This window comes from Varanus komodoensis, unplaced genomic scaffold (assembly GCF_004798865.1).
Source record: "Varanus komodoensis strain SLA01 unplaced genomic scaffold, ASM479886v1 scaffold55, whole genome shotgun sequence".
Taxonomy (NCBI): domain Eukaryota; kingdom Metazoa; phylum Chordata; class Lepidosauria; order Squamata; family Varanidae; genus Varanus; species Varanus komodoensis.
The window spans coordinates 1916990-1942221 of record NW_025336157.1 but is presented as its reverse complement, the minus strand read 5'-3'; the positions used below and the strand labels follow the sequence as shown (position 1 = coordinate 1942221).

At 51.3% G+C, this 25232-nt stretch overlaps 1 protein-coding gene across 2 annotated transcripts in view; it reads left to right on the top strand.

Moving 5' to 3' along the window:
• CADM3 (cell adhesion molecule 3) overlaps positions 1-25232 on the top strand; it is a 91261-nt gene that overhangs the window by 6188 nt on the left and 59841 nt on the right. The window contains exon 1 of one of the 2 annotated variants that reach the window (XM_044448557.1): positions 10168-10495. The exons of the other annotated variant lie outside the window; for it this stretch is intronic. Within the exon in view, the coding sequence (XP_044304492.1) occupies positions 10414-10495 (82 nt within the window). The 5' untranslated portion in view covers positions 10168-10413. Of the gene's footprint in view, positions 1-10167; positions 10496-25232 lie in introns of those variants that run through there. 2 annotated transcript variants of the gene reach the window in all.

Sequence of the window (25232 nt, the reverse complement as noted above, 5' to 3'; positions counted from 1 at the left end):
TGCTCATGAGTCTCCCGTGGATTAAAGAGCTTTTGTGTGGATTGTTCAAATGCAGACCTTTTCGTGCCCGTTTTTCAAATCTGTGCATGCTGTTGAAGGTTGGGGGTTTGGAGGGGGGGTGTCTGCAACACACCGCGAGCTCAGAAGTGTACGAGCTTTGACCAGAGATGGCTCCGAGGCTGTGCTCCATGTCGGAAAGAGCGAAATCCCGATTGAAAATGAACTGAAACGGATTTCTCAAGCACCCCTAGAATAGGCCCCATTTTGCAAAAGTTGTGTTCGGGGGCTGTGAGGGCACGTGAGGCGGATTCTTTCACCCCCATAGCTGGATACTCATCCAGAGAGCATTTCTGGCCGACAGCCTCCCAGCTGGGATGGAGGGAAAATTCGAAACCATTTCCATCCAAAGCACCTGCGTTTCACAGCCTCCCCCCTCCCTCTCCGGCTTCCCTAACTGGGCCTCCTGCCAAATTCTCCCCCCCCCCACCTCCCCCCCACAAACTCCTTGGCACCAGTTTCCAAGCAACAATATTTGAGATACGGCTATGAACACATGATGATTATTTTATTACATGTTTCTCCCGCCGCATCACAGAGAGATCCCCAGTGTGAAATCTGCCAAGTTAAAAGTTCTGGCAGTGAATGTGTCCCTGGCATGAGCAAAGAGCCGAGCAAGGCAGGGTGGGGGGCTTGTTTCTCCCCCTTTGCAGGGAAGGGGTTTCTTGGAGGCCTGGCACGCACGCCCTGGAATCTCCGGGCAGAGGAATTTTGGAGGGCTGCAGGCCGGTGGATGGCTGTCTTTGAGCAACCAGCAATCCAGCACAGCCCACCTTTCAGTCAGAGGAAGACTGCCTCTTCCACGCCTCAGATGCAGCAGGGGGCCCCCAAGTGGTGCCCCATGGATTTGTCCTTTTATGATGGTGCCCAAAGCCCTCTCTCAAATTCCCCGCTGCCATCTGCTCTTCCTCTCTCTTTTGACATGCTCTTTTCTGCCACTCCACCTCTTTCACTCTGCCACCCTCTTTCTCTTTTCAAACACCCCTTCCCTCTGCTATCATCCTTCTCTTCTTCTGCTGCCCCATCTTTTTCTCTCTGTCACCCGCTTTTCTCTCTCAGCACACCAGGGAAGGAACGAACAGCTCTTGTAGATATCGAAACTGATTGCTTGCAAAAGCCTTCTGAAATCGCTACGAGGGCCACACCCGGCCCGAGGGCCGCACGTTTCCCATCCCTGCAGGACAGTGGGGTAACTGGGGGTTGAACCAGAGGCTTCAAGGGAAAATGAGGCAGCCCTCTGAAGCCAGCCCCCTTGCAATCCATGGGGCCGGTTCACGTTGCCGTGTGCATCGCAAAGCTGCTTCGATCCACGCAGCTGCTCTGCTAGGGAGGAAAGATCATATTCTTCTTCCAGTGATGCCTTCCAGCAAAAGAGGCATCCTTTCCTCCTCCCAAAGGGGATGCCTCTTTCATCCCTTGTTCTAAAAAGACACCGCCCGATTTTAAAAACTGCATTAGAAAACATTTTTCGTACATGGTTATAGGGATGGAAAGAAATGAACTGACAAAAATCGTGACAACTGAAACATGGATGGAAAAAGACGGCATCCGTATTTCATTATAATGGGGTATAACGTTACTTACACTGAAAGCGTATCTGATCGGAATGACATATGTCTCACAGGAAAACATTTAATTTAAACCAATGGCTCATTATTTACAAATGAGATGAATGGATACCAATCATCCGTAATGTTTCTTCTGAGATGGTGCTTGCCAAAAACTGTTTTTATAAGGGACTGTATCAAAATTAAATGATTTTAAAAAATCCACGACTTGGAAATCTCCAGTTAGATTTAGTCAGCTCTACCTGTTTTGGTCACTTGAAACATTTTTAATACGTTCATCCTACCAAGTCATCTCTCCTATAGCTGACTACTTAGAAGTAAGCCCAGTTGCTTTGAATGGGACTTACTCCCTGATAAGTAACAGGGGTGCTGAACTTATTTTGGTCTGGGAGTTAAAAGGGGTGTGGCCAAAAGGCCCACATAGTTAGGCTTCTGTGTTTAAACTAAAATTAGGTAGAGCAATTCTTCAAACAGAGGTAGAGCGAGATACAGAACACAATTCTGCTTGCCTTCCAACAGAGGCCCGATGCCCACCTCCCTTTTGGACAACTTTGGAAATCCTCCAGTTTGAACACAACAACTAACTGGGCTGATGGGGACTTTTATTCCTTCTCGCTATCACACTAGATCTCTGTCGGACCCCATTCAGGTTGCAAAAAGGCAACCTGAGATATCGGCCCTTTTAGCTGTGTCAATTTTGAGGATTATCCTCCATCCAAGTATTCTCTCTCCTTCACTGCTGAGAGAATAGGCCTGTCTGGTTTATTCCTTCTAAGCCTGATTTCATGGCCTGCTTTCCCCAAGGATCCCTTTGCTCTTGAATTTTACACATGGTACCAGCGAAGGGAAAAGGGAGTGAGAGAGACACGCAGAGAGCGGTGGAGCTCACACTCACCTCCATGGGCATGCACCTTTCTTTCCTGGGACTGGGGAGAAATCCAGTCAGTTTGCAATTTAATATGGCCATCCCTACTTTCATGGTGTCTTTCTGATCGAGGGACACGCTGATGCTAAGAAAATGGGCTGGTTTGATCCCAGTGGATTTTGTGCATGGTTTTAATGCTAAGGAAACATGTGCAAGTCTTACACCAAGCCTGCTAGATCACGTCATTTTTGGATGCCGATTTGTGCAAAGCTCACAAAACGCCGTTTGCGCAAATTGCAAAAAATTGCACTAATTGTGCCGATTTCTTTGAACTGCACAGGCGGAGATCGGTCTTGGAGTCTGTGAGCTGGCTTTACGCGCATTAGAGCAAGTCAGTGCCTGTGAACCGCAAACTGGCATCTGGGGGGAAATAATGAACACCCATTGGATTTTTACTCCCCTTCCACTGGGTTGCTCACACATTCCTACTCTGCACTGAAACTCTGGCCGTTCTGCCCCTCCGCTTTCCTGTAATTTTCCCATCTCCTCCCCTGTAGATAGTCAGCAATCCATTGACACTGAAAAGGTTCATCCCTGGTTTTGTTTTGTTTTTGAGGGGGGTCTTTAAATATCCCCTTAGTTTTTATAATTCTGCAAGCTTTGAAGTTGCCCCCAGCTGGGGATCTCTCCCTCTTGTGCATGAGCAATGTCTTTGCTTATTTAAGGAATGGCACGCATCCCCTGGGCATGAGAAAGAGAGAGAATATCATGTACAGAACCAGGGCAGGTGGCTGTCTCATCCAGAAGAAAGAAAAGTGTTTCAAACTCCTAGGCAGTGACCATTAGAAACCACAGGTGTGGATGAGTTTGGTAAATCCTGTGAATTCCTCCTTGCACCCTTGTCCATCACATCCCTATTCCAGATGTACACATCAATTTCTTTTCGACTCGGAGAAATGCACATTTTTCAACAGTGGGGAATGCAAATTCCCCCAAAGCACACATCAAAAATGTCACAGCTATGCTTTCAGCTGTAGTGTGAAAAAGCACGGTCACACTACTGAGCACGTCTGAGCACGAGCACTCTTTGAAATGCCAATACAGCCAAGCGGACTCAGTCTCATAACCTGCCACCAGCAACGAATTCCTTAGTGTCCCCACTCGCCACAAAACTAGCTTGGGTTTTGCAGCAACAATCATTGGAACCCTATACATGCAGGCTATTGGGGTACTGGAATTGATGTCCATAGCTTACTGCTTCAATGGGGAAAGTGAACTAGTTTTATCAGAGCCAGAAGCAATAGGGAAAACATGAGAACTGTCAATGGATTAAAGCATTTTTAGCTGATTAATCATCTGCCTCTTAAGCGAGAAATGAATGTAATGGATTGATCAAATTTAAATCGATGTGTATTTTACCCGAGCTTTAATGCACATGATTTTTTTTCCTGTTTCTTTTTCTGTCTTGAGATATCGAAGGAATGGTAGCAAAGTCTTCAGCTGCAGTTCCGAAATACTGCATATTTGTGTCTATAGCTCTGCTTGCAAATGAGCCTGATGAGGCCCATTTCAGCCTTTTAGAATGGGGGAAAACTGCACCAAAGGTGGTGAACCACGAAATGATTGGTGGGAGGGGAAACGGGTGGAGCCACAAGAAGGGGTGGAGCCATCTGGATGACCAGACTGGGGTCTCGGGTGGGCCATGTTTGACCTTGCGGGTTCTGCAACCCTGACATAAAATATAACATAGTAAATGCACAAGAAACGGAGTCTGAGATTATCTGCAAAAGTAACTACTGGTTTATGAGCAAAGCAGAATCCACAGCTGGGCGATTCTGTCGTTGGGAGCAGCCAGGGAAGGCGGCGATAGAGAAGTGTGGCCCATTTGTACGTGGTGGGTTTTCGGGACTTGGCCGACCGGAGAGCAGAAAGCAGGCTGGGTTGTACTTCTTTTCACAGCTTCTGCTTTGGAAGCCAGCCGCGGTTTGCGTATTTGTTGTTCGAGCCAGAGAAAACCGTGTTCAATTTGGCCACAATTAATGCAAGGTGCAGACGAATTTTACGCACGATCCGCGGCTCTGAAAAAATGCAAATTAGGGTCCCCTGGAAAGGCAGGCAGGCAGGCTGGTTTGGTCCAAATCAGCGTGAATTGGCGGCACTTCGATGAAAGGGCCGGGATCCAGGCGGTCGAGTCGGGCCGAGCTGCGGTGAGGTCCAGAACTGCTCAGGAACACTTGAAGTTCCTTTGTGCTATGCACACAGCTTATGCACAAAAGACACAAATTGTGGCATTCTTTCCACAAAGTAGACGAAGCATGTAAGGATGCCAAACTCCACTTGAACTCGCTTCCGCCCGGGTGCCCAAGCGAAGTCTCTGAACGTAGAGCAGAGAGAAGGTGGCCTGAATCTGGAAAGCCAAGCTAAGGAAATCGGGTGCATTTCTACCCTCAAACCAGATTCCACTCTCACTCCTAGCGGTGATGGGAAACAGTTTGGATGTGCCAAAAAGGGATTAGGCAGATCCACAGAGGAGAAGGCAATCCGTAGCGCCTAGCTTTGATGGCTCTATCCTCCCTCTGGCTTTGCAAGTCCTCTGGTTCGGAAGAATCGATGTCTTCTGACTTGCTTGGCTTCCAAGCAAACTCCCATGCAGTTCTCTGCTTTGCTTCTCCCGTCGCCTGGGGTTTGCCTGGAGGAGCGCAGCTCTGTGCCATTTGCAGACTGGTGTGCCCGGGCGGGTGTGCAAGCAACCCGCACATCCTCCGAGCATTGTCGCTCTTGATTGTTTGTTAGATTTTCACTCCCCGCCTCTCCTACGGATAAGGATGCTGTAGGGCTGAATATCTGAGGGTTATTGCGGAAAGATCATTCCCAGCTACTGCTGGGCAGAAGTCTCCCTCCCTCCCTCCCCGTTGCTTTGAGCATAGCAGTGTGAATTCTGAGGTCTGGCAGAAGCTTTCCCCATAGCCTGGTAAAGAGGGAAACCTGGGAACAAAGGCACGGAGGGGAGAACCGAGCGTTGTTTGCTGAAAGGCTTTTCATCGCTATGGAGAAAACAGAGGGGTCTTCAGGGGTGTGGAATCGCTCCATCTGAATTTTGTTAGACTTAACAGCTCTTTCCATTTCCCATATATCCCTCCCATGATTTGCCCAGGGAAGGAAATTTACGGTAGGTGTGCGTGAGATGATGGGTGTGATGAATTGGTGGATGATGTTGTAAGCGTGGAGAGGGTGCCTTGTTTGCCCCAGAACAACTTGAGGGCATTCCAGGAGTGTGATGGGAAGCAGATTTCGGGCACACAAAAGGAAGGACCCCTTGACTCAATCTGTAATTGGCTTAAGGAACTGTCAAGGTTTGTTTGCTTATTTATTTAGAGGGTAATCGTACGATTCCTGGGAGAGCGCGGCAGGTGCCATAAGACTGCTCAGAAAATCCTTTTGGAGTTAGAAATTGCCTCCTCCTGTCCTGCTGGATTCAGCCTGGCCTGGCATGGGAATCTCGGAAGACTCCGAGGTCGAGGTTTCAGAGCAGCAAGGGCGTGATCGATAGGATTGTGTCCTTTGTATATTTTTAGCTCGTTTGCCAGCCAATTAGACTCCATGCATGTAAGCAGTAGAACAAGACAGTCCTTGCTCCACAAGCGTACAATGTCAAAGGACACAGCACATAAGGAAGAAGAGATGGGAAAGAAAGAGGAAAGAAGTGGTAGGTTCTTAGCAGGTCACGTGGGATGGGATCAGGTTCCTAGAGCGATCAGGAACCGAGGAGGAACTTGAGGTAGAAATGAAGAGCAACCAAGATCAGAGGAACCAGGATTGAAGACCAGAAGCTCAAGAGAGGCGAATGCTCAGGTAGACCTTGTTGCCCAGTGGAAGTTCAAAGACCTCTTATATGCCTTCCTGCCCAGGAGGAGCCAATGGCTAGCCTGGGTGGGCGGAGTCAGCCCAAAGCGAGGCGAGGCTGTAATGACATTTCTCACCACATGGGGCAGTGCTCAGCATTTCTGGTAGGACTTCTTTGTGCCAAGTTGTGGTAGAGACTAACACACTTTTTAAATTTATTTTTTATTTCAAATGGAACGGGAAACAAATTCTTCTCAGTTTGTTTTTGATCAGATTTCATCTGATCTGCACATCTTGGATCTGAGCCCAGACTCGAGCCCAAGGTCTGCATGTTTTCAAGCTGGCAACATGATTCAGCCAACGCCGGCCATGACCACAACCAAATCCCCTTTGACAAATATGTACGTGCAGAAAATGCACAGAGAAATATTTTTTAAATACTTGTGAACACAGAGAGACTTTAGTCAACAGGAGAAAAATGTGTGCAGCTGCAAAATGCATGGAAAACTTGTGGAAAATGCACCCCAGAATATATCTGTGTGAAAGAGAGAACACACAAGCTTATAGGGACTCAACCCAAAAAATGATTTAAGGTGGGACTTGAAAAACTCTGATGGGCTCCAGTTGTGCTGATTTGCACATTTCTAGTTTTAATTTAAAAGGGTTTTTGGAGAAATTCCAGTGTCTATTGCTGGTGTCCCAGTTTTTGGCTCTTCACCATGAAAGCTAAACTGAACAGCTACGTTAAGAGGCAGGATGGAAGCTTTTTTGTTCCCCATAGTATGGAGTCATCCTCTGAAGCTGATTGGTGGGAGATTTGGGAAAGCTGAAAGGCCTATTCCACACAGCATTTAATGAAACTATGGAATGCATTTGGACCAGATGGCGCGCTGCCCAAACTTGGATGGCTTTGAAAGGGGACAGGAGCAAATTCAGGGAGAAAACTCTGAATGACTGCTAGTTCCCATGGCCCTAGGCTATAGTTCCATATCAGAGGCAGCTGGCCTGTGGACAACAGTCACTGGGGAACATGGGTACTCCTGTCCTGCTGGGGGGATCCTGGGGGCAGCTGGTTGGCTTCTGTCTGAACAGACACCTGGCCTCATCCTGCAGGGTCATTGTCACATTCTTAAGTGGCGATTACTGATTTTCGTGGCTTTAAAAGTAGATCACAGAATAGCAGAGTCGGAAGGGGCCATGAAGGCCATCAAGTCCACCCCCTGCTGTTGCAGGACACCACGTCCCACCATCCCACTCAGAGGGCTGCCCAGTTTCTTTTGGGATGGCTCCAAAAAGTTACATCCAAAAGGTGGTGGGAGACTCCACCACCTCTCCGGGCAGCTGGTCCCACTGTCCTATCGCTCTGACAGTGAGGAAGCTTTTCCTGATGTCTAGCCTGAATCTGGGTTGTTGCAACTTGAACTGATTATTTCAAGATGAGGCAAATACACATGGGAGGCATGGAATCCTGAGGCCACTCACTAGCAAGAACGTTGTGTTGATCCTCGGGGTCAAGCTGGAATAAAAGTGGCTGAATGTGGCAGAATTTCCAACCTGCAGTTTCGAGCAGAGAGGGCATTGGTGAACGGTGGTGCTCAGTCCTGCGTGATGTCACGATGGCTGAGAACTTGACTGGATTTGAAAGAGGGTTAGAGAAATTCATGGAGGAGACGAGCTGTTTACTGGCTATCTTGGTCACACACTGCTTCTAGTATCCAGAATGGCGTGTTTCTCAATGTCGGTCATTGGGAAACACCATTGCAGTGTTCTTGCATTCCTGTCCAGCTTTTGGGGTTCCAGCCTTGACATCTGAGCAGCCTCTGTGAGATGAAACACTGGACTAGAAGGACCTTGGTCTGCCCAGCAGGATTCTTCATTTGTTTGTAACTTCTGGAGTTGGGAACAAACCACAAAGAAGTTTATTCCTTGTCTGGAAGTTTCTTGGGAGCATCTGGGAAGCCACTGTCGGATGAGTTCAGCCTTCTCTCCTGAAGTTTTGGACTACAACTCCCATAAATGGAGATGAGTAGCCAGTCAAGTCAGGGTGGCAGAGCGTTAGGTGGGGCCTTGGGTGACTCTGTGGTCTTGGTGACTCTCAGTCTGACCTACTTCTCAGCGTTGTCATGAGGATAAAAAAGAAAGCCGTGCAGGACAGAACCACAGAGGCTTGTGGGGAGATGCGGGTGCCTTGATTTTCCTTAGGATGATCCCAACCTTCTGGATTTTTAAGGACCCTTTTGGTTGCTATTGTGAACCAAGTGGAAGCCAGAAATGCTCACAGATTGATTGCAAGGAACCCATCTCTCCACCCCGCAACCGGCGTCCCTGATGGGCCTTCTGTGCTCCTTGGGTTTACAGCCGATCACTCACGAGGCACAAGTCTGTTCTGCGCCTAAATTGGGAGGATGGTGAAGAGCAGCGCATTGCCTCCGACTCCTCAGAAGAGGGAAAAGGTGGGGCATAAAAGGAATCACAAGTAAACCTTGCTCATACCTGTACACTCGGTTCTCTGGACGTGACCCACAGGCAAGAAGCAACCCCACGAGAAACCAGTGGGGCGACAACCCCCGAAACGGACCTGCACAGGCAGAGCATGTCCAGGTGTGAATGGCAGCTGGGGAACGGAATGGAGTTCCCCGAGAGAAGGCATGGCTGGCTTTTGCGGGAGAGGTGGTGCCGTCCAGATGGCCCCGGTCCCCCCAGGGAGTCCCGATCAGAAGAGTGGGCTGCCTGTGGCGATGCTGCTTATTTTGCCAAGAGAAGTGGCACTTGGAGAGTTGGCATGGAGCTGCGGCTGCTGGCTGCCCCCCCCCCCCCGCCGTGTCTGCTTCTTGGACTGCCCTCCTGCGTCCAGGCAAGCGGCAGCCTTGGCAGGCTTTTGGGGCCGCGAGCAAGGCCACGAGGGAGGGATCTTGGGAGCTGTGGGGCCAAACATCTGCGGGGCCATTCGTCGCCTGCCCCGGGCTAGGGGACCTGTGGCGAGCCAGGCATGGAGAAAGACCTGCTGAGCATGCCTGGATCAGGCGGGCCGAGCTCTGGGGCGGCATCCACCCTTCTGCCCATTCCTGGGACAAGCCCAGGTGAGCCACATTCGGACCCGGACCCGGGCCGACTCTTTGCTGCCCCCTGCAGGGGCTTCGATGCCTGGGACAAATATGCCTCTTGCCTCATGGCCCAGCCCGGCCGGTGCCCACAAGCCGCGGGCAGGATGGGGCAGTCAGCTTCGGGCCATCTCCGTCCTGGGCCGCCCCGACCTGCCCGGGAGCCCCGGCAGACCTTCCGCCCCGTCAGAGATCTGGATGTGAACTATCTGGCCAGGTGGGGCTGCCTTTTCCTCCTCCCTCCTCCGCCGTCTCTCTCCTCCCAAGTCCGGGCTGCAGAAAACACCACCAGCGGCGTTCGCCCCGGTATCAGCAACACCATTCTGCTCCCTGGGGGGAACGGGGCCATCTGGACGGCACCACCTCTCCCGCAAAAGAGGGGTGGGCGGGCGAGGGAGGGGCGCCCATCGCTGGCAAGCGCGGGTCCCCAACTGGGAAGGGGCGAAGAGGCGCGCAACGCATCGCCTCTCGCTCCTCCCCGCCAGCCGCATTCCGGGCAAAGACACCCCGCATTTACATCAGGGAGGGGCGGCCTTCCGCCCTCCCCCCCGCTCCTCCCTTCCTCTCCCCCGTCTCCTCTTCCATCTTTCCCTGCCTCCCCTCGGCTCCGAGAGCTGATGGTCTCTCCCGGGTGCTCTATTTAATCTCAGCTACTGCAGCATCGCCTGCTCCGCTTCCAGTCAATACAGCCGCATCTCTCCGGCTGGCCCCTGTTTTGTGCCACTGCGGTCTGGGTCCAGAAGGGGAATCAACAGAGGAAGAAAGCAGGGGAGGGAAGACAAGAAAGATCCGCGAGAGGGAGAGGAAGTGTGGGACCCCCTCTTTCCCCCGGTGGGGAGGGGAAAGGACAAAGTTTGCGAGGAGGTGGACTAGGAAGAGGGAGCGCGAAGGAGAGAGACCCCCTTCCTTGCCTGCCTTCCTGCTTTCTCTCCCCCCTCCTCCCCCCCCCAACAACAACCACCGTCTCCTCCTCCCCAAGATGCTCTCGCTGGCCTGGCACAGCTTGCTCCTTCTGGCTTGCTTCTGGACCGCCGGCAGCCGAGGAAACCTTTCTCATGACCGTGAGTTCCTCCGAGCAGTGGCGGTGGGGAGGCGTCGAGGTGCTTTTTTTGGGGGGGGGGGTGCGCACGGGGGAGAGGGGAAAGGAAGCGATCCGAGTTGGAGAGGAAGGAGGATGTTCCCACGGATCGGGAAGGCGCGCGCGCGCGTGAGGACCGCAGTCGGGCGTCCGCTTATTTATTTATTTCGCCATCCACCCGTCTCTCCGCGGCTGTCCCGGTGCGTGGTGCTGCGTATTTTGCCCCCGAGCGGGTCTCCTCGTCGTCGCCCCCCCTGCAGCTGCTCCTCTGACAATCCAGGGCATTTGAGAGATGCCACTTTAAAAGGACCCACGGTGGGGCGGAGAGCGAGAGCGAGCGAGCGCAGGGAAGGGAAGGGAAGGGAAGGGAAGGGAAGGGAAGGGAAGGGGGTTTCCCTGGAAGAAGCGGCGATTGCATAAGTCGCAGGAGGCTGTTTTGGGGGGTGGATGTGCGGAGGCGATCCCTGTCGAATGAAAGCCGTTAACTCTTCCCCTTTCCCCGCTCCGCGCTCGCGCAGCCCGGGGCGTTCTTGGGGGAGCGCGGCGGCGAAGGGGTGGCTCCTTGCAAGAACCTGGAGGAGAGCGGGCGTGGGGGGGGGGGAGAAAGGATCCGCCGCTCCACCTGTTTTCAGGGGCGTCGAAGGGGCGTCCCTCTGGAGAGCCAGGACAGAGCAGCCGGGACATCCCGGGCCCCGGGGGTCACTGTTGCTCTTGGGGTGGGGAGGAGGGTGTGGAGGGCTCAGGGAGGATGGACGGCTGGCAGCGCAGTTGGCTCTGTTGATGTGTCTGGGCGGGGGGGGGGGGGGTGCAGGTTTAATGTATGCAAACACACCCACCTTGGGCGCTGGAGACGGAGGAGGGGCCGGGCGGGGGGGGGGCTTCGGCCGCCCGCAGCATCAACAGGCAGGCGGGCGGGCGGGCTGGCTGGCTGGCGGGGCAGCGATGCTGCCGCAGCGAGAGACGCAAGCCGAGCCGCTCGGCTGGGGGGGCCCGAGGGCGGCGGCGAGGGCTGCCTCGCCAAGGCTGCGCGTGTGCGCGCGGGGGGGGGGGCGCTTGGCAGCCGGCTGGCTGCATTTTTGTCGGCTTTGTTTGGGTGGGCGAGCGAGCGAGCGGCGGATGCCTTTCCGCGCAGGCGGCGGGGCTGGATTGGCTGCCACGGGCGCCCTTCCCGCCCCCCCCCCGCGCCTGCAGCCGCCGCCGCCGCCGCTTCCACTCCGGCCGCCGCGGCACCCGAGCAGCCGGACGGCCGCATGTTGCGGCGACCGGCGGGGTGGGGCCGCTGGCGCGGCAGAGCGCGGCACATGGGTGCCGGGCACCGATGCCGCCCCCCGCCCGGCGCCGCACCGCGAAGCCCGCGGCCAGCCTGGAGGGGGCGGGGCGGGGCGGGGCGGGGGCTCTTTTGTCTGTGGCCGCTCGGGACCCCCGGAGCGCCCGGCCGGGGGCGTCCGAGCGCCCTCCCCGCCTGCCCTGGAGCGGCGGGGCAGCGCCTCTCCCGCACGGTCCCCCCCCAGATCGGCGCCCCCCATTTGTGCGTTCCGCAAACAAAGGGGAAGAAAGTGCGAGGGGCCGGGGAGGCCGCGGGAGGAGGCAGCCGTGCGAAGAGGGGCTTGCGTGTCACCTGGGTCCTGATGTGAAGATCACCAGAGGGCCGAATTTGCGGGCAGGGGGCAGGTAGAAGCGGGGCGAGGGACGTGCCTGGCCTTCGCGCTGCGCTCCTGCCGGGGCTCAGCGCCATCGCGGCCGGAAACCTCCGCAGCTCCTGGGCAGAGCAGGAGTCCTCCGCAGGGTCCGTCCGCTGGGAACTCACCCCGGGGGGCAGCGGCGGGGGGCGGCTCGCCAGGCTGCCCTGCTGCACTGCCGAGGGTGCTTTGCTTATGTAGGTCAGGGGGGAGGGTTTCTCTGAGTGGGTTCTTAATGGCTCCCTCCTGGATTGTTGGGGGGGGGGGGAGAGGGCTGAAGGCAGGAACATGTGGCTCGGCTGCTCCTGGAATGCAGAAGAGGGTGGCCGGCGGGGCCGGCGGCTGGCCTGGGCGATGTGGCACGCTGGGCCGTTGCCACGTCTTTCCCCCTCTTGCCCGCCCTGCTGGGAGCGCTGGGCATGTTGCGCTGCCTGTGCCGTGGGTGCCAGTCCCGGAGGAACGTGTGCGTCGGGGAGAGACTGGGCGAGCGCACAGGCGTCTTGGCAGCAGGGCCGCAGGTGACCGGGTTGTCTCCATTCTGCCCTGCCAGGGATAACGTAACGGGGGCGCAGGATCAGAGCTTTCCCGTCCCCTGCTCAGCTTCCCCAGCGGCCAGTTCCTTTTCCAGTTGACTCCCCTCCTGCTCAGGTGCCAGCCAGCCAGCCAGCCATGCCTTCTTCCAAGAGACTCCATTCCGTGCCCCTCCCACCCAGCCAGCCATGCCCTCTTCCAGAACGTTCCATTCCACCAACAACATCCATCCCTGCTTGGCTCCGCTTCCATCTGAGGTTCTAGCCGGCCACACCACCTTTCAGGAGACTCCATTCCAAGTCCGTTTGCATTTCACAGCCTCTGAATGCTTTTATTTGTTTTGACTTCTTCAAACATTGGGTCCCCAGGCTTCCCAAAACCTCCCATTCATCTATGGATGGTGCAGCTTGGATTGCGTACGGTGCCCGACTTGCTAAAAGACGATTCCGCTTTTAGCATGCAGCAGCCTCCAATAGTGTCCAATCCATGAATTTGCACAATTCCCTCTTGTATATTGTTGTTGTTTTGTTTCTATACTGCCCCATAGCTGAAGCTCTGAAAATAAGAATGGCCTGGCTGGATTAGATCTGAGATCTCTGAAGCCCAGCCTTCTCCTTCAGCTTTGTTGGACTTCTCAAAATCCAAGGCTATTGGCCATGTTGGCTGAGCTGATGGGAGAGAGAGTCCAAACCATCTGGAGGGACCCACACTGGAGGCTGAATGTGGATCCCGGAAATGCACGAGGCAATGGAATGAGAAACGCACCAGCAGGACATCGGCTGGGATGCGTACGGATTGTTGTTGTTCTTTGCACCTCATGAGAACATGTTTTGTTTGCATTCCCAAACCCTCTGGGAGGGGCTGGGGCTTCTCTGAATTAGCAGCCATGTTTGAGAAAGGTGCGTTCGTTAGAACGTGCACTTTGAAACGCCATTAGAACAAGCCAACCAGCAAAACTCATGCATGAGTCAATAAGCACATGAAATGTGTGACCCTTTGGGACACGCGAAAGCGTACAAAGCACACCTTCCCTATTCGAAACGCTCGTGAACGAGCCAAGAGGCGGGTCAAAAGCAACCGTGGGAGCAAACCGAAACAGCTGCCAAAGTACTTTTAGGAGAACGTTGGTTTCTCAGCCTTCCTCTTGGGTTCCAAAACCTATGTTCATCCACTTCTGTTAGCCCCTATGGATCCTGGAGGTGGCCTGTAGCCATCAGGACGGGTAGCCATGGATAGCCCCCCTTGACATGAAATCATCCAATCCCCTTTGAAAGCCATCTGAGTTAATGGCCATCTGTGGGACCTGAGGCCAAGCGTCCATCTAGTCCAGCAATGGGTTCATACGGGGGTCAACCACCTACCCAGAAGAAGCGGGAACAACTGCAACAGCAGCCCCATACCCATGTTCCCCAGCAACTGGTCTTCAGAGGTGCCCTGCCCCTGGCCCTGGAGGCAGCATATGTCCATGAGGACTAGTAACCATGGGTGACTTTCTCCTCCATGGATGGGTCCAGCCTCCCTTTAAAGCCATCCAAGATCGTGCCCGTCACATCACCTTGCAGAAGTAGGCTCCACATTTTGACTAGGCAGAGTGCAAAGAAGGCTTTATTTATTTTATTTACATAATAAATAGCATTCAGATTTGCTTTGATCTGTCCTGAATCTCCCGCCCTTCGGCTTCCCAGCACGAGTCCGTCAAGTTCTAGCATCGTGAGTGAGAGAGCAAAATGTCTCCTTTCCGCTTTCTCCAACCCATGGACAAGCGGGGCTTGAGTGCCACTGCACCCTCTGGCCACGGGCCTTCAGAGGCATCCTAGAGGGAGTATGGAACCATCCGGACCTGCTCTCTTCCTTGAATTCATTTCTCCTCCTCCCAAAGCGCCCAGGCTGATGGCGTTCCCCGTGCGGCAGCCCCAGACAACCACTGGCCACCGGCTTGATTCTCCTGGCTGGAAACTGCCCTCTGTACCTTTTCCCCAGACTCAAAGCAGAACGTGGATGTGGCAGCTTCCGTGAGAATGAATGGAGCCACGTTCCTTCCCCGGTGACCCGGTTGCAAGCGGAGGACGAGGTTCCGGCAGATCGATCCGCTTCGCTCTCCCCCACATTCAGCTTTTTTTCTGAACAACGCACGCCTGATGGGCCCTTATCACAAGCGTTTTCGTAATTTCCTGTTTAAATGCATATCTTCGCCATTTCCGCCCACAGCTTCTGCAATTTGAATTGCATTTCATCTCAGAGTATCCATGTTTGCCTCCTGCCTGGAAGGTTTCTGGTGCACTCTGAGCTTGGGAAACGCGTTTCGAAGCACAGCGGAGGCACCAAATCCAAAGCATCTTCGTGTTGCAGGCCATGCACCCGTTCGGGGAGGTGATGACCGGAGCCGCGTCCAGCAGAAATCTGGACACCCCATTTCAGCAACTGCTTCATGATAGGAAGGCCAGTCCCGACCCAAAGGAACGGGCAAAAGAAAGAAAAGCGGGGGAAGGTTAGCTTAAATCAAAACACTATTGGAATAGTACTTTATCTTGGACCTTCAGGATGATCGCTGAGATTATTCCGTTGGACATATATTGATTCTTTCCTCCTTTTCCATATAACTCCATTGCTTGAATGCACAATGTGAATACAATAGGTCTGGTCCTAGCACATGTCCATGTTATTTGTTTGTTTATTATTTATTTATTTATTAAAACATTTTTATGCCGCCCCCTTCGCTGAAGCCTCGGGGCAGCTCACAACATTAAATTAAAATACCAACATTAAGTGATAACATTAAGTTAAAATGTTTGTAAGATGCAAACATTAAGTTAAAATATAAAAAATAACAATATAAAATAAGTCGCCCTGGCCAGATAAAATCCTATAATATTAACAGTTAAAATGACGCTTAAATAAAAAGGTCTTCGCCTGGCGCCGAAAAACAAATAACGACGGCAAATAATAAATTATTTATTTATTTAGGGCATTTGTATGCCGTCCCATCGTATAGCCTCGGGACGGCTTACATAAATAAAACGAAACATAATACAGATAAAATCCAGAAATTACTGATAATAAAATGATCAGCGCCTTTGCGCTCCTTGGTTGGAATCAGCAAGTAGCCAAAAGCATTTAATTTGCCAAGTGGTTTGGATTACAAGCATGAGTAAGAAGAAATTCCCCTTTTCTTGGCTTGCACCTGAAGAGTGAGCAAGGGCTCAGCAAGGCCTACCTCCTCGGGGACCACAGGGAAACGCCTCTTGTCTGTTGAGTGGCTCTTCTATTCATTGTGCCCATTTGGGGAGACTTGGTTTGCTTGCCCGCTTCACCTGTTGGATGGCTTGCTTGCCCGCTTCACCTGTTGGATTTCTGCCTAATCCTGAAGTGGTTGTGCCCATTATGCAAGGCAGGGGACTAAGTCAGGAAGGCAGCCTGTCAAGAGATCAGCATTAGCCTTGACTACATATAACTCCGCACCTGATCCAGCCTATCAGCTATTTATCCCCAAGGATATGGAAAAAGAAAGAGGGAACAGGAAGCAGGGCAAGAACCAGAGGTGTTGTGATCCCGCTGTTCCTGTGCAGAGTTTGCAGAAAATGTGGAAGTTTAGATCTTGAGAATTGCAGCTGTCACTGTTTTACCTGGGAAAAGTCAAGGTTCTAGTCCCTTAGGCTAGGCTTGAAAGGAGATGGGCAGTTCCTCATGAAATCTCAGGAGCAAAGGGGTTTGGAATAAAACGCACATGGATCACATTGGGGGCTTGAGCATCTTTCTTTAGCACCCGCTGTTGGCAGCACATTCCTGGGAACATGGAATGGAACAGCCATTGGCTTCGAGGCTGTCTAGCCCTGACCCATCCAGCTTCTCTTCTTTATCTGGTTACGATGCTATTCAGTTAAAATAGCGCTGGGTTGGAGCAGTGCTGCAATAAATATTGATCAGAGTCTGTAAGATTCTCCATATTCAGGACAAAAAAAACTTGAGTTACTGTTATTTTACTGTGATTTCTAAAAATATGGGATTTGTGTGCCCAGGGTTGGGAGCGCATGGTTCTTTGCTTCTGGGTTTGAACCCCGACTCTCCACACTTGTGTCTGGAGCTGAATTAGGTTGCCATGTGACCATTCTGGCTCACTCTTAAGCGGCTCTGCAGCATGGAAGCTGGCAGATTGTGGTCGCCTCCACACCGGAGAACGGTGTTGCTGTTGAATACGGGCAGTGCAGATTCATGAAGGTTTCGTTCTCACTTGGTTTTGGTTGGCAACGCTGCCAGATTTTGCAGTCCATTGACTTTTGGTCAACACTTTTCCATTTGGGGTCCTTTGCCACAGGGTTACCCAAGGAGACAACTGTTCCTCCCTGAGGACTAGTTCCTTGGGCACCGTGTGCCCTCCTGATCCCAAACGGAAAGCTGAAGAACAATGGCCCTCGCTATGGTGTTTGCACAGTTTCTCTGTCTCTGAGGCTGCCCTGCTCCTGGGGGGTGAAGGAAGGTGGAGTGCGGGGGGAGGCCAGTGATCCAGTTAACTTCCACAGAAGCAGCAAGGATGAGGCGAGGAATTCACAGCGCCCGGCAGCTGGCGATCTCAGACCTGCCCTGTGGGTTTCTCACACCCATGATGCCTAGCAAGATCTCTGGCTACCCTGAATGGCTGTGCTGAATGCCAAAAACCACCTGCGCTTAACTTGCCTTCACAACCCCTTCCGGCTTTCGAGGCCAGTAAACCCCATTATAGTTCCAGGCATCCGACCGTGTGGATCACCCACTGCCAAGAGCAAAGTTTCCCCTTTCTCACTTTCCCAACAACTCTCCCTCAAAATAAAATAGTATTTGGGCAAAATGAAATGAACATTGGAGAATGAAAAGCTCTTGATTCTCCAGTGTACATCCAGCCAATGATATTCAGCAAGGAAAGGGTCTCTGAGCATGCACAGATTGGGTTGTTGAACCCAAGCTAGAAACTATTTCCAAGAACCCTTCTTTTGGGGAACCTGGGACCCCACCCCTCTGGAAGAGGGCAAGCTGTATGCCCCCCGCCCCCCGCCCCAGTTTTCTAGCCCTTGTCTCCCCATGGTGCATCATTGGGTCAAGGATCAGACCAACCTGACTCCTGGAGCCCTTGTCCCATGCCCCATCCCGACAATCTCAGATTCTGGCTCTTCTCAGGCCCTGCCTAAACACTTGGGGACACCTGGGGCCCTCGAGATAGGCCCTTCTGCCTTACCTGGAGAACCCATTTCCTCATCCTCCCCATCCCAAGGGGCCATGTCCCCCTCGCCCTGGAACACATGCCAAGAACAACAGCCTCTTTCCTTCCCAACACCTGCAAACTTCCTTCCCTGGACCGGCCTCCTTTGCCGCTGCCTCCGTCATCATCGCCTCAACCTGCGTCCACTTTCACGCCAGCCAAGAGCCACCACAAGGAAGCCACCTATGGCAGCACTGGCCACGTGATGCCATGTGTGGGGAGGCGGGCCCAGGACCCCCCTCTGCGGCCGGTAGGCCATGCATGGGGCACTGATGCTCTGGCGAAGGCCCTCCTCTGCTCCCGGAGAGGCGTGTGGTGGTGAGACGGGGGGCCTGGCTTTGCATTCAGAGGCGATGGGGAGCAACAGCTTTGCTCCTGCTCCCCATAGGCTGTTCTCCTGTCCCCCTTAGCACAGCAAGGTTTAAAACTTGCCGAACCCGGATGGGGTGGTGATGCAGAAGCTTTCAGTTTCTGTGTCCTGCATGCCCCCCCCTTTCCTTTTGGCTCGATGGTTCCTTGCAGTCGCAACTCTTGGAAGGACAAGGCTAGGTTTCACCGCAGAGCAGCGCTTTTGGAACATCAGTTTGACTCTCTGTTGGGCTGGTAATCGGCGTTCCGATCTTTACTCATCTGCCTCCCAACCCGCCGTGTTCCGTTTGCCCCTCTCCTGTTCTCTCCTCCTCTGTCTCTCTGAACCCATCTGTCTTCCCCACGAAGCCAGTACAAAGAGTGCCGCAATTAAGACAAGCGACAAAGTTCCCGGAGAAGCGGCAGCAGGCTGTGAAGTGAGCACAGGGAAGGAGGCGGCCAAGCTTTGCTTCTGTTCAAGCCGGCACCATCAGGGCCATTTTCCTGGGATGCACCAGGTTTTCTTTCCCCAAGCATTTTAATTGACTTGTCAATTTCTTAAAAGGCTTCCATGCCACTTAATATCTTAAAATCAAGTGGCCTACACTAAAATCCAACACCACAGAGGAATCTCCATTAAATAATAAAGAGCAAGGACATTAAAAACCAGAAGACATGACATGACTTGACATGAACAGGGTCCCTCAGAAGGCTGGGAGTGAGTAGGTGTGCTCACAACTTGGCCCTTGTTCCTGCCTATTAATGGCAGAATGCAGGGGCCACCATGGAAAAGTCCCTGCTGAAGACCATGACCTGGCTGTGCACCGTGAGCTGCAGAACGACCCACAGGGCATCTTCAGCAGCTCACAGGGGGTGGCTGGATCCGGATAAGGGAAAACGGAGGTGGGGGGACACTACCCACACCTGGCACCCTCCTCCCACCAGGGGTATGTGGCTAGGAAAACCTGGCCTCCTCGAGGTTCTCTAGATTGCACCTTGCAACTTGCTCCAACCCAGGTCCATCCCAGATTGCAGTGGGCAGAGATCTTACAATATACAGTGGCTATTTCTCCTCCAGCTGTTATGAGGTTTGCAGCCGAGCTCAAGGGGAGATCAGATCCTTCCAGAGCGGCAGATGAGGGAGTTTATCCTCGTTAATCAGAGCTTCTTGGCGCTTCTTCCCTGGGATTCCTGGTTCCGGTATACCATCTACCCCTCCTTCAGGTGTTTTTTCTTTCTTCTCTTTCTGGGAAGATAAGCAATCTACCTTGGCTTTTACCACCGCAGCTTTCTTCCTTTAAGGCATCAGAAGGTTAAAGCTTAATTTCAGACCAATATAGCAAAAGAGCCCATTATGAATGCCAACATAATGACATTGTCTGGTTTCCAGTTTCCACCATCAAGATGCGATGGATAACGGTAAGATGCTTTCATTTAATCATAGTCACATCTTACTGAAATATATCTGCGGTTCAATACATAACTTTAAAACATGTTAAATGACTTAGAGTCATGGACTTGCGTGAGCAAAGTCCAAGGCCAGCCTGAGGAATCCCCCTGCCAGTGCAGAAACTGGATTCATCCAGAGCTGGGCATCCTCTGTGGAAGAGGTCGGAGTGCCCAGGGGCTTAGAGATAGAGTGGGGGATCCGGGGCCCACATGGGAAATGGTCATTGACCATTCCTCTCAAGGTCTAGTAAACTCCCTCTCAGCCTGGGCTCACACAGAGTCGCTACCTGAGCTGAGGCTCACAAGCACCCAAACGGAGCAGGACTTAGAAAACCCAGGCTTAAAATAAGCCTTTTATAAGGACTTAGCGTTTTTGCTCTAAGCAGCCAGTGGTTGGAGCAACTGACGTTCGTGGTCGTGAATCGTGGAAACTTTGCTTCATTTGCACTGTTGGGCTGTGGCTGAACTTTAGGTAGGGCTTAGAAAACTCAGGCTTTTGGGATTTCCAGAACTCAAATGTCCGTACAGGCCCAAGCCTTTGAGCACCTTGAATCTCTGTGTTTTCAAACCATGTTGATGCTTGCTTAGCATCATCATTTGGTTTTTCTGACAACCGTCTCACCTTTAGCAGCTTTACTTCAGGCGGACAAGCTTGGGATAGCTGTGGCCGGGGCCCAGAGCTTGGAATTAAATGTTATTTAATTTTTACTGAGCATTGTCTAAGGTTCTTCATAGTCAGGAAATAAAGAACCTAAGATGCACAGCATGTGAAGGTGGGAGAAAGTCGAACAAATGTGTTTGCCTTTTCCCATGCCATAATAATCCAAACCGTGGACCTGAACACGTGGCGTCTCTCTCCTCCTGGGAACGTTTCTCAGATTTGCACATTTGTCGTGGCCAAATTGCATATAAATCCCCTTCAACAGCACTCAATATTCAGCATCGTTCATAGCAGGTAGGTTTGGAAGCATCAGACTGCCCATCCACCTACTTAACCCTCGAAACAAAAGGGCGTGTTTTCAGCAATTGCGTGACAATGTCAAGCAGCGTGTCTCACAACAAGTCAACCTTTAATGAAACACTGCAAAGCAAATATCATCGGGATCAAGGCGTCTGAAATGCCAACTCTGTGCTTCCCCCCCTTTTCTTTTTCCCCATAATTGCCACAAAGCTGAGTCGGAGCTCGGTGGCAGCTGTTGAGTTTGGAGCTTGCCAGATTAAATGTCCCAAGGATCCCGCAGTGAGGACTTTTCTAGACTCTGATCAAAACCCTTTTAGGGGATTCCCTTTAGAATTCCTTGTAGAAACATCCGGATTTGCTTCGGTGTTTGCGTTCGATTCCCTTGGGAAACTGGTTTCACTTGGTTACTGATCAGCTTTTTGCAGTTTCTGGAGCATAGATTTGAACAGAATTTGTGGCCCAAATGCATACAATTCCACATTTGCAGTGTAATTCTCTGTCCCTCCCAACTCAATGTGTTTGATAGTATGCTGACATTTGAAGAAATGTGCAGGAAAAAAGGTGGACTTTGGAAAAAAACCTCCTTAATCAATAGTAGAACTTGTACAAGATATTATGTATAAAAATAAGCTTGAAACCCAAACTTTTTTTTTCTTTTACGCCCACAAGCTTTGAGACGGACTTTGGAAAACGTTGACATGTCATATATACCAGCATATAACGTGACTCATGTATAAGATGAGGTTGATATTTTGGACTGTTTTTCTGGTGTTTGTGATATGCCCGGCATATAAAACGATGCCCAATTTTTGCTTTGCTATTTCCAGTTTCAAGGATTCTCTTAAACATTGATATATATGGGTATCTCTTGAGCAAAAAAAGGTGAATATCTCTAGAACCTTTGCATCCACTGAGACAAAACATGTGAGTGAGACTGACTAGTGCAGAGACAAAGAACGTGGCATCCCCAAACAGAGCCCCTAGAGATATTCGCAGTTTTTCTCTAGAGGTATTTTCAGTTTCTCCACTTTGGTGGGTGTCCTGCAGATTCAGGAGTTTGCTGGTGGCTTACAACGTATCCCTTATGGATACAGGGTTCAACTCTATTGATATGATATTTTAATATGATGCTATTCATTTTTATTGTCTTTTTAGATGTGATGCTAAGGTGCGTGGCACACAAATATTTTAAATAAATAAACTCTATGATCAATTTTTTTTACCTGGGATATAAGATGGCCCTCACTATTTTCGGTCTCAAGGGTCGTCTTTTGTGCTGGTGTAGACAGTAGTTCAGTTTTGGTTTTATGCACATTCTGATATGCACAAGTCCTGGATTATGCCCCGTGCTTTATTGTAGGAGGGGAATTGGCACGGTTTAGGAAATGTATGTCAGTTGTGGAATTTTTTGGTCCAACTTTCTTGCTTGGTAGCTGCTTTCACATTTGGTATCTGCACATTTCCCAGTTCGCGTAAAACAAACAGCAGGTGTGACTCAAGGATAGACCAGGAGAAACTGAAAACTGGGACATTTTGGGAAGCCCCAACATCGTTTGTCTACCCATCCCATGAATGCTGCTCTTGTGTGAGTGAAAGGTCAAACCATGGTATTGATGCTCACCTGTGGTTTCTGTAAACCATGGCTTGGCCAACTCTCTGACCCAGATTTCTGACTGAGTTTGCAGAGCACAAACTGGTAATTCTGTGTGGTCGCCACAGTTCATGGTCATTTTTCATCATGCTCTGTCTGGCAGATGATTGAGTGGTTTTTAGGTTATCATGGTTTCTATCTTCCCCACTCAGTCCTCCTGCTGATGGCCTGTATCGCAGTACCACTGTGCCTGAATTTTGATCCCAAGCTGCATCTCTCCCTGCCTACATCATATGTCTCTTCCTCATCAGTCCAGTAGGAGAGTAGAGGCTGGATGGCTAGAGTGGCTCCTGCAAATGCCACTCTTTCCTGGGCACTCTGTGGTCACTGAAATACCATGACCAGGAGTCTTTGTCTTGATGGCGAAGGCAGGTTTTCAAGAAGTGGGGAATAGTTTCTAGAGGTGATCTTTTTTGGAAGTAGGTAGCTGCTTGTGCTGGGAGATTCCAAGTGGCAGTGCAGTACAATGAGCACTTCCTGTTTGGAAGAGAGTTTGGTTGTCTGAGTGCTAAGCAGTGACAGATAAAGATAATAACAATAATAGCAACAATAATATTTATTCCAAAATGCTGCACATAAAAGCACAACCAATACATCTCATACACACAACCCATCTAAACCCACAAACCACCAGCATACTTGGCCTCAAGCAAACCATCAGTTGTTCAACTCAAACAGAAAAGTTTTCAGGCCCTTCAGATAAACAGATGGATCATTAATGAATTTTCAGATTTTTATCCTGCTGTTTGACCAAATACTGTCACCCTATCTTTGGGTTTACCTCTGAAAAAGTTCAGAGCCACACAGGAAAGCGGGTGGGGAGGGCAGAGGAAAAAAAATGTAGGTTGTGAGTTGCACTAATGTTAATGGAGATAGGAATGCAAAACTGTATTTCTCTCCAAAACTGTACCTGCCCCTGGCTAAATATGAGCAAACCTGTCGTATTCAGTTCTTCATTTTTTTTCAGTGTCACATCTCCAGTTTTTGTTCCATCTTTCTGCAACAGAGCACAGATTTGATTTAAAGTTCAAACACAAATTTGCATGTATTTTCACATACATTTCCTCAACAATGTGCATTTTTGGAATATGCATTTGGGGGCTGGCGAACAATTCCTCTGGACAGAATGTTTTTTGGTACATTCTTTTCCATAAATATATGAATTACACGAACATTTCTCTTACCATACATGTGCTTTAAAAATAATAAATTGAGAACTGCATCACAGCATGATAAGAAATGTGAATTCCAAAAGACAGCATTGCTTTCATGCTTTGCTTCAGAAGGTGTGAGCTAGGTTTGCATTTTAATGCAAACCAAATGAATTTCTCCCACATCTTTACTGTTGGCATCCAAAGAACAGCTTTTAAAAAAGATAAAGAATGGTGAGTCACTCTAATATTTGCTCAGCTGTATGGGTTTTGCTCTTTTACCCTTATCCCCAGTATGATGCTTGCTAGGAGAGATGTCATTTGCTTGGCACTGGTCAAAAATCTCGCCCAGGTGGTGAAAAGTGAGTTTGGCTGGGCTGGGGCATGCTGGCCACCCATAATTTCCCCAGAATGCCCCAGGATGATGCTAAGAGAAGGGCATTGTGGGAAACTGATGGCATGGCTGCATCCAGTTTCCTGTTACTGATCCCTGGTATCGAGTGGCCAAGTGTCCTCTTCTACAGAGGACAGTCCTTTATTTGACGGTGTCCTCTATTTGAAGGACTGCCCGTTCGAGTCTGCCCATCTGCGAAAGAACTAGGAAGAGGGGAAGGAGGGATTCTGCAAGGGCTGTAACACCTGGGCAGCTTTAACAGCTGGGCAGCAGACCAAACAGGCCGGGCGACGGGTCACTTGCTCCCCACACTCTGGAATTGTGTTTCTGCTTGTAATAATTCTCTCTCAATGTGCAGGTATGCATCTAAATTAGCTGTTGCAAATTGTTATGCAAATCAGTCTCCTCTTTTGTCCTCTGCCTTGGTGGTGCGTTCCTTCTCTTTTTTGTAGTATGTCGGTTTGCATCCGCAGGGGGCTCCTGCCAGGCAGTTTGGACCCCCTTCCCGGGGGGGGGGGCGTGCCCCCTGCTGAAGCTAGGCATGCTGGGAATGCTTCGCTGCTCCCTGTGCCAGCTGGTGAAGCGTCCCTTGGCCTGCCTCCTCGAGGGGAACCCTGTACGATGATGCTTCTTTCGGAGGCAGCCCATGGGATGGAATTCATTACCACATTGGCGGCAAAGAGCACCAAATTAAATCGAGCACTTGTCCCCAGCACAGCAGCTGCTCAATGACATTCTGGTGCTGATGGGATTTCGCATTCCCTGCTTTGCAAACCAGAATGGGCAGAAGAGAGGGGGCCGCAGGCGGCCAGCCCTGCCCGACCTTTTGCAGTGAACCAGTGCAAGGAGAGAACCACGAGCCAGGCAGATCGCCGTGGGTCGTGTACCCCCGGCCTGCGCTGTTTTCCCTGTCTAATGCTTGCTTGTGTGTGTGTGTGTGGGGGGGGGGGGATCTATTTATACTCCTCCTGTCCTGCAAGAACAAAGTGGAATGCTTGGCTTCACAACACCCCTGCGAGGTGGGTGAGGCAGAGACTCGGTCTCCCAAATAAACAGGGAAACTCTGCGGCGAGAAGCCTTGCCCAAAGCCCTGGGTGGACCGTTTCCTTTGCAAGCTGACCCGCCTGCTCCTCTGACTTGTCCGTTTCTACCTTCCCATCTTCTCACCGCATTTTTGCTGCCCCTGACACTGCTTACATGCGTGTCAACATGCCAAGCTGAAGATGCAAGGAAATAGTGTGTCCGGGGGCCATAGTCTTGGTGTTCCCATGTTTGTGCAGTGGTGCATTATGGGCTGCAGCCAGAACGTCTAAGGAGTGTTCCGCA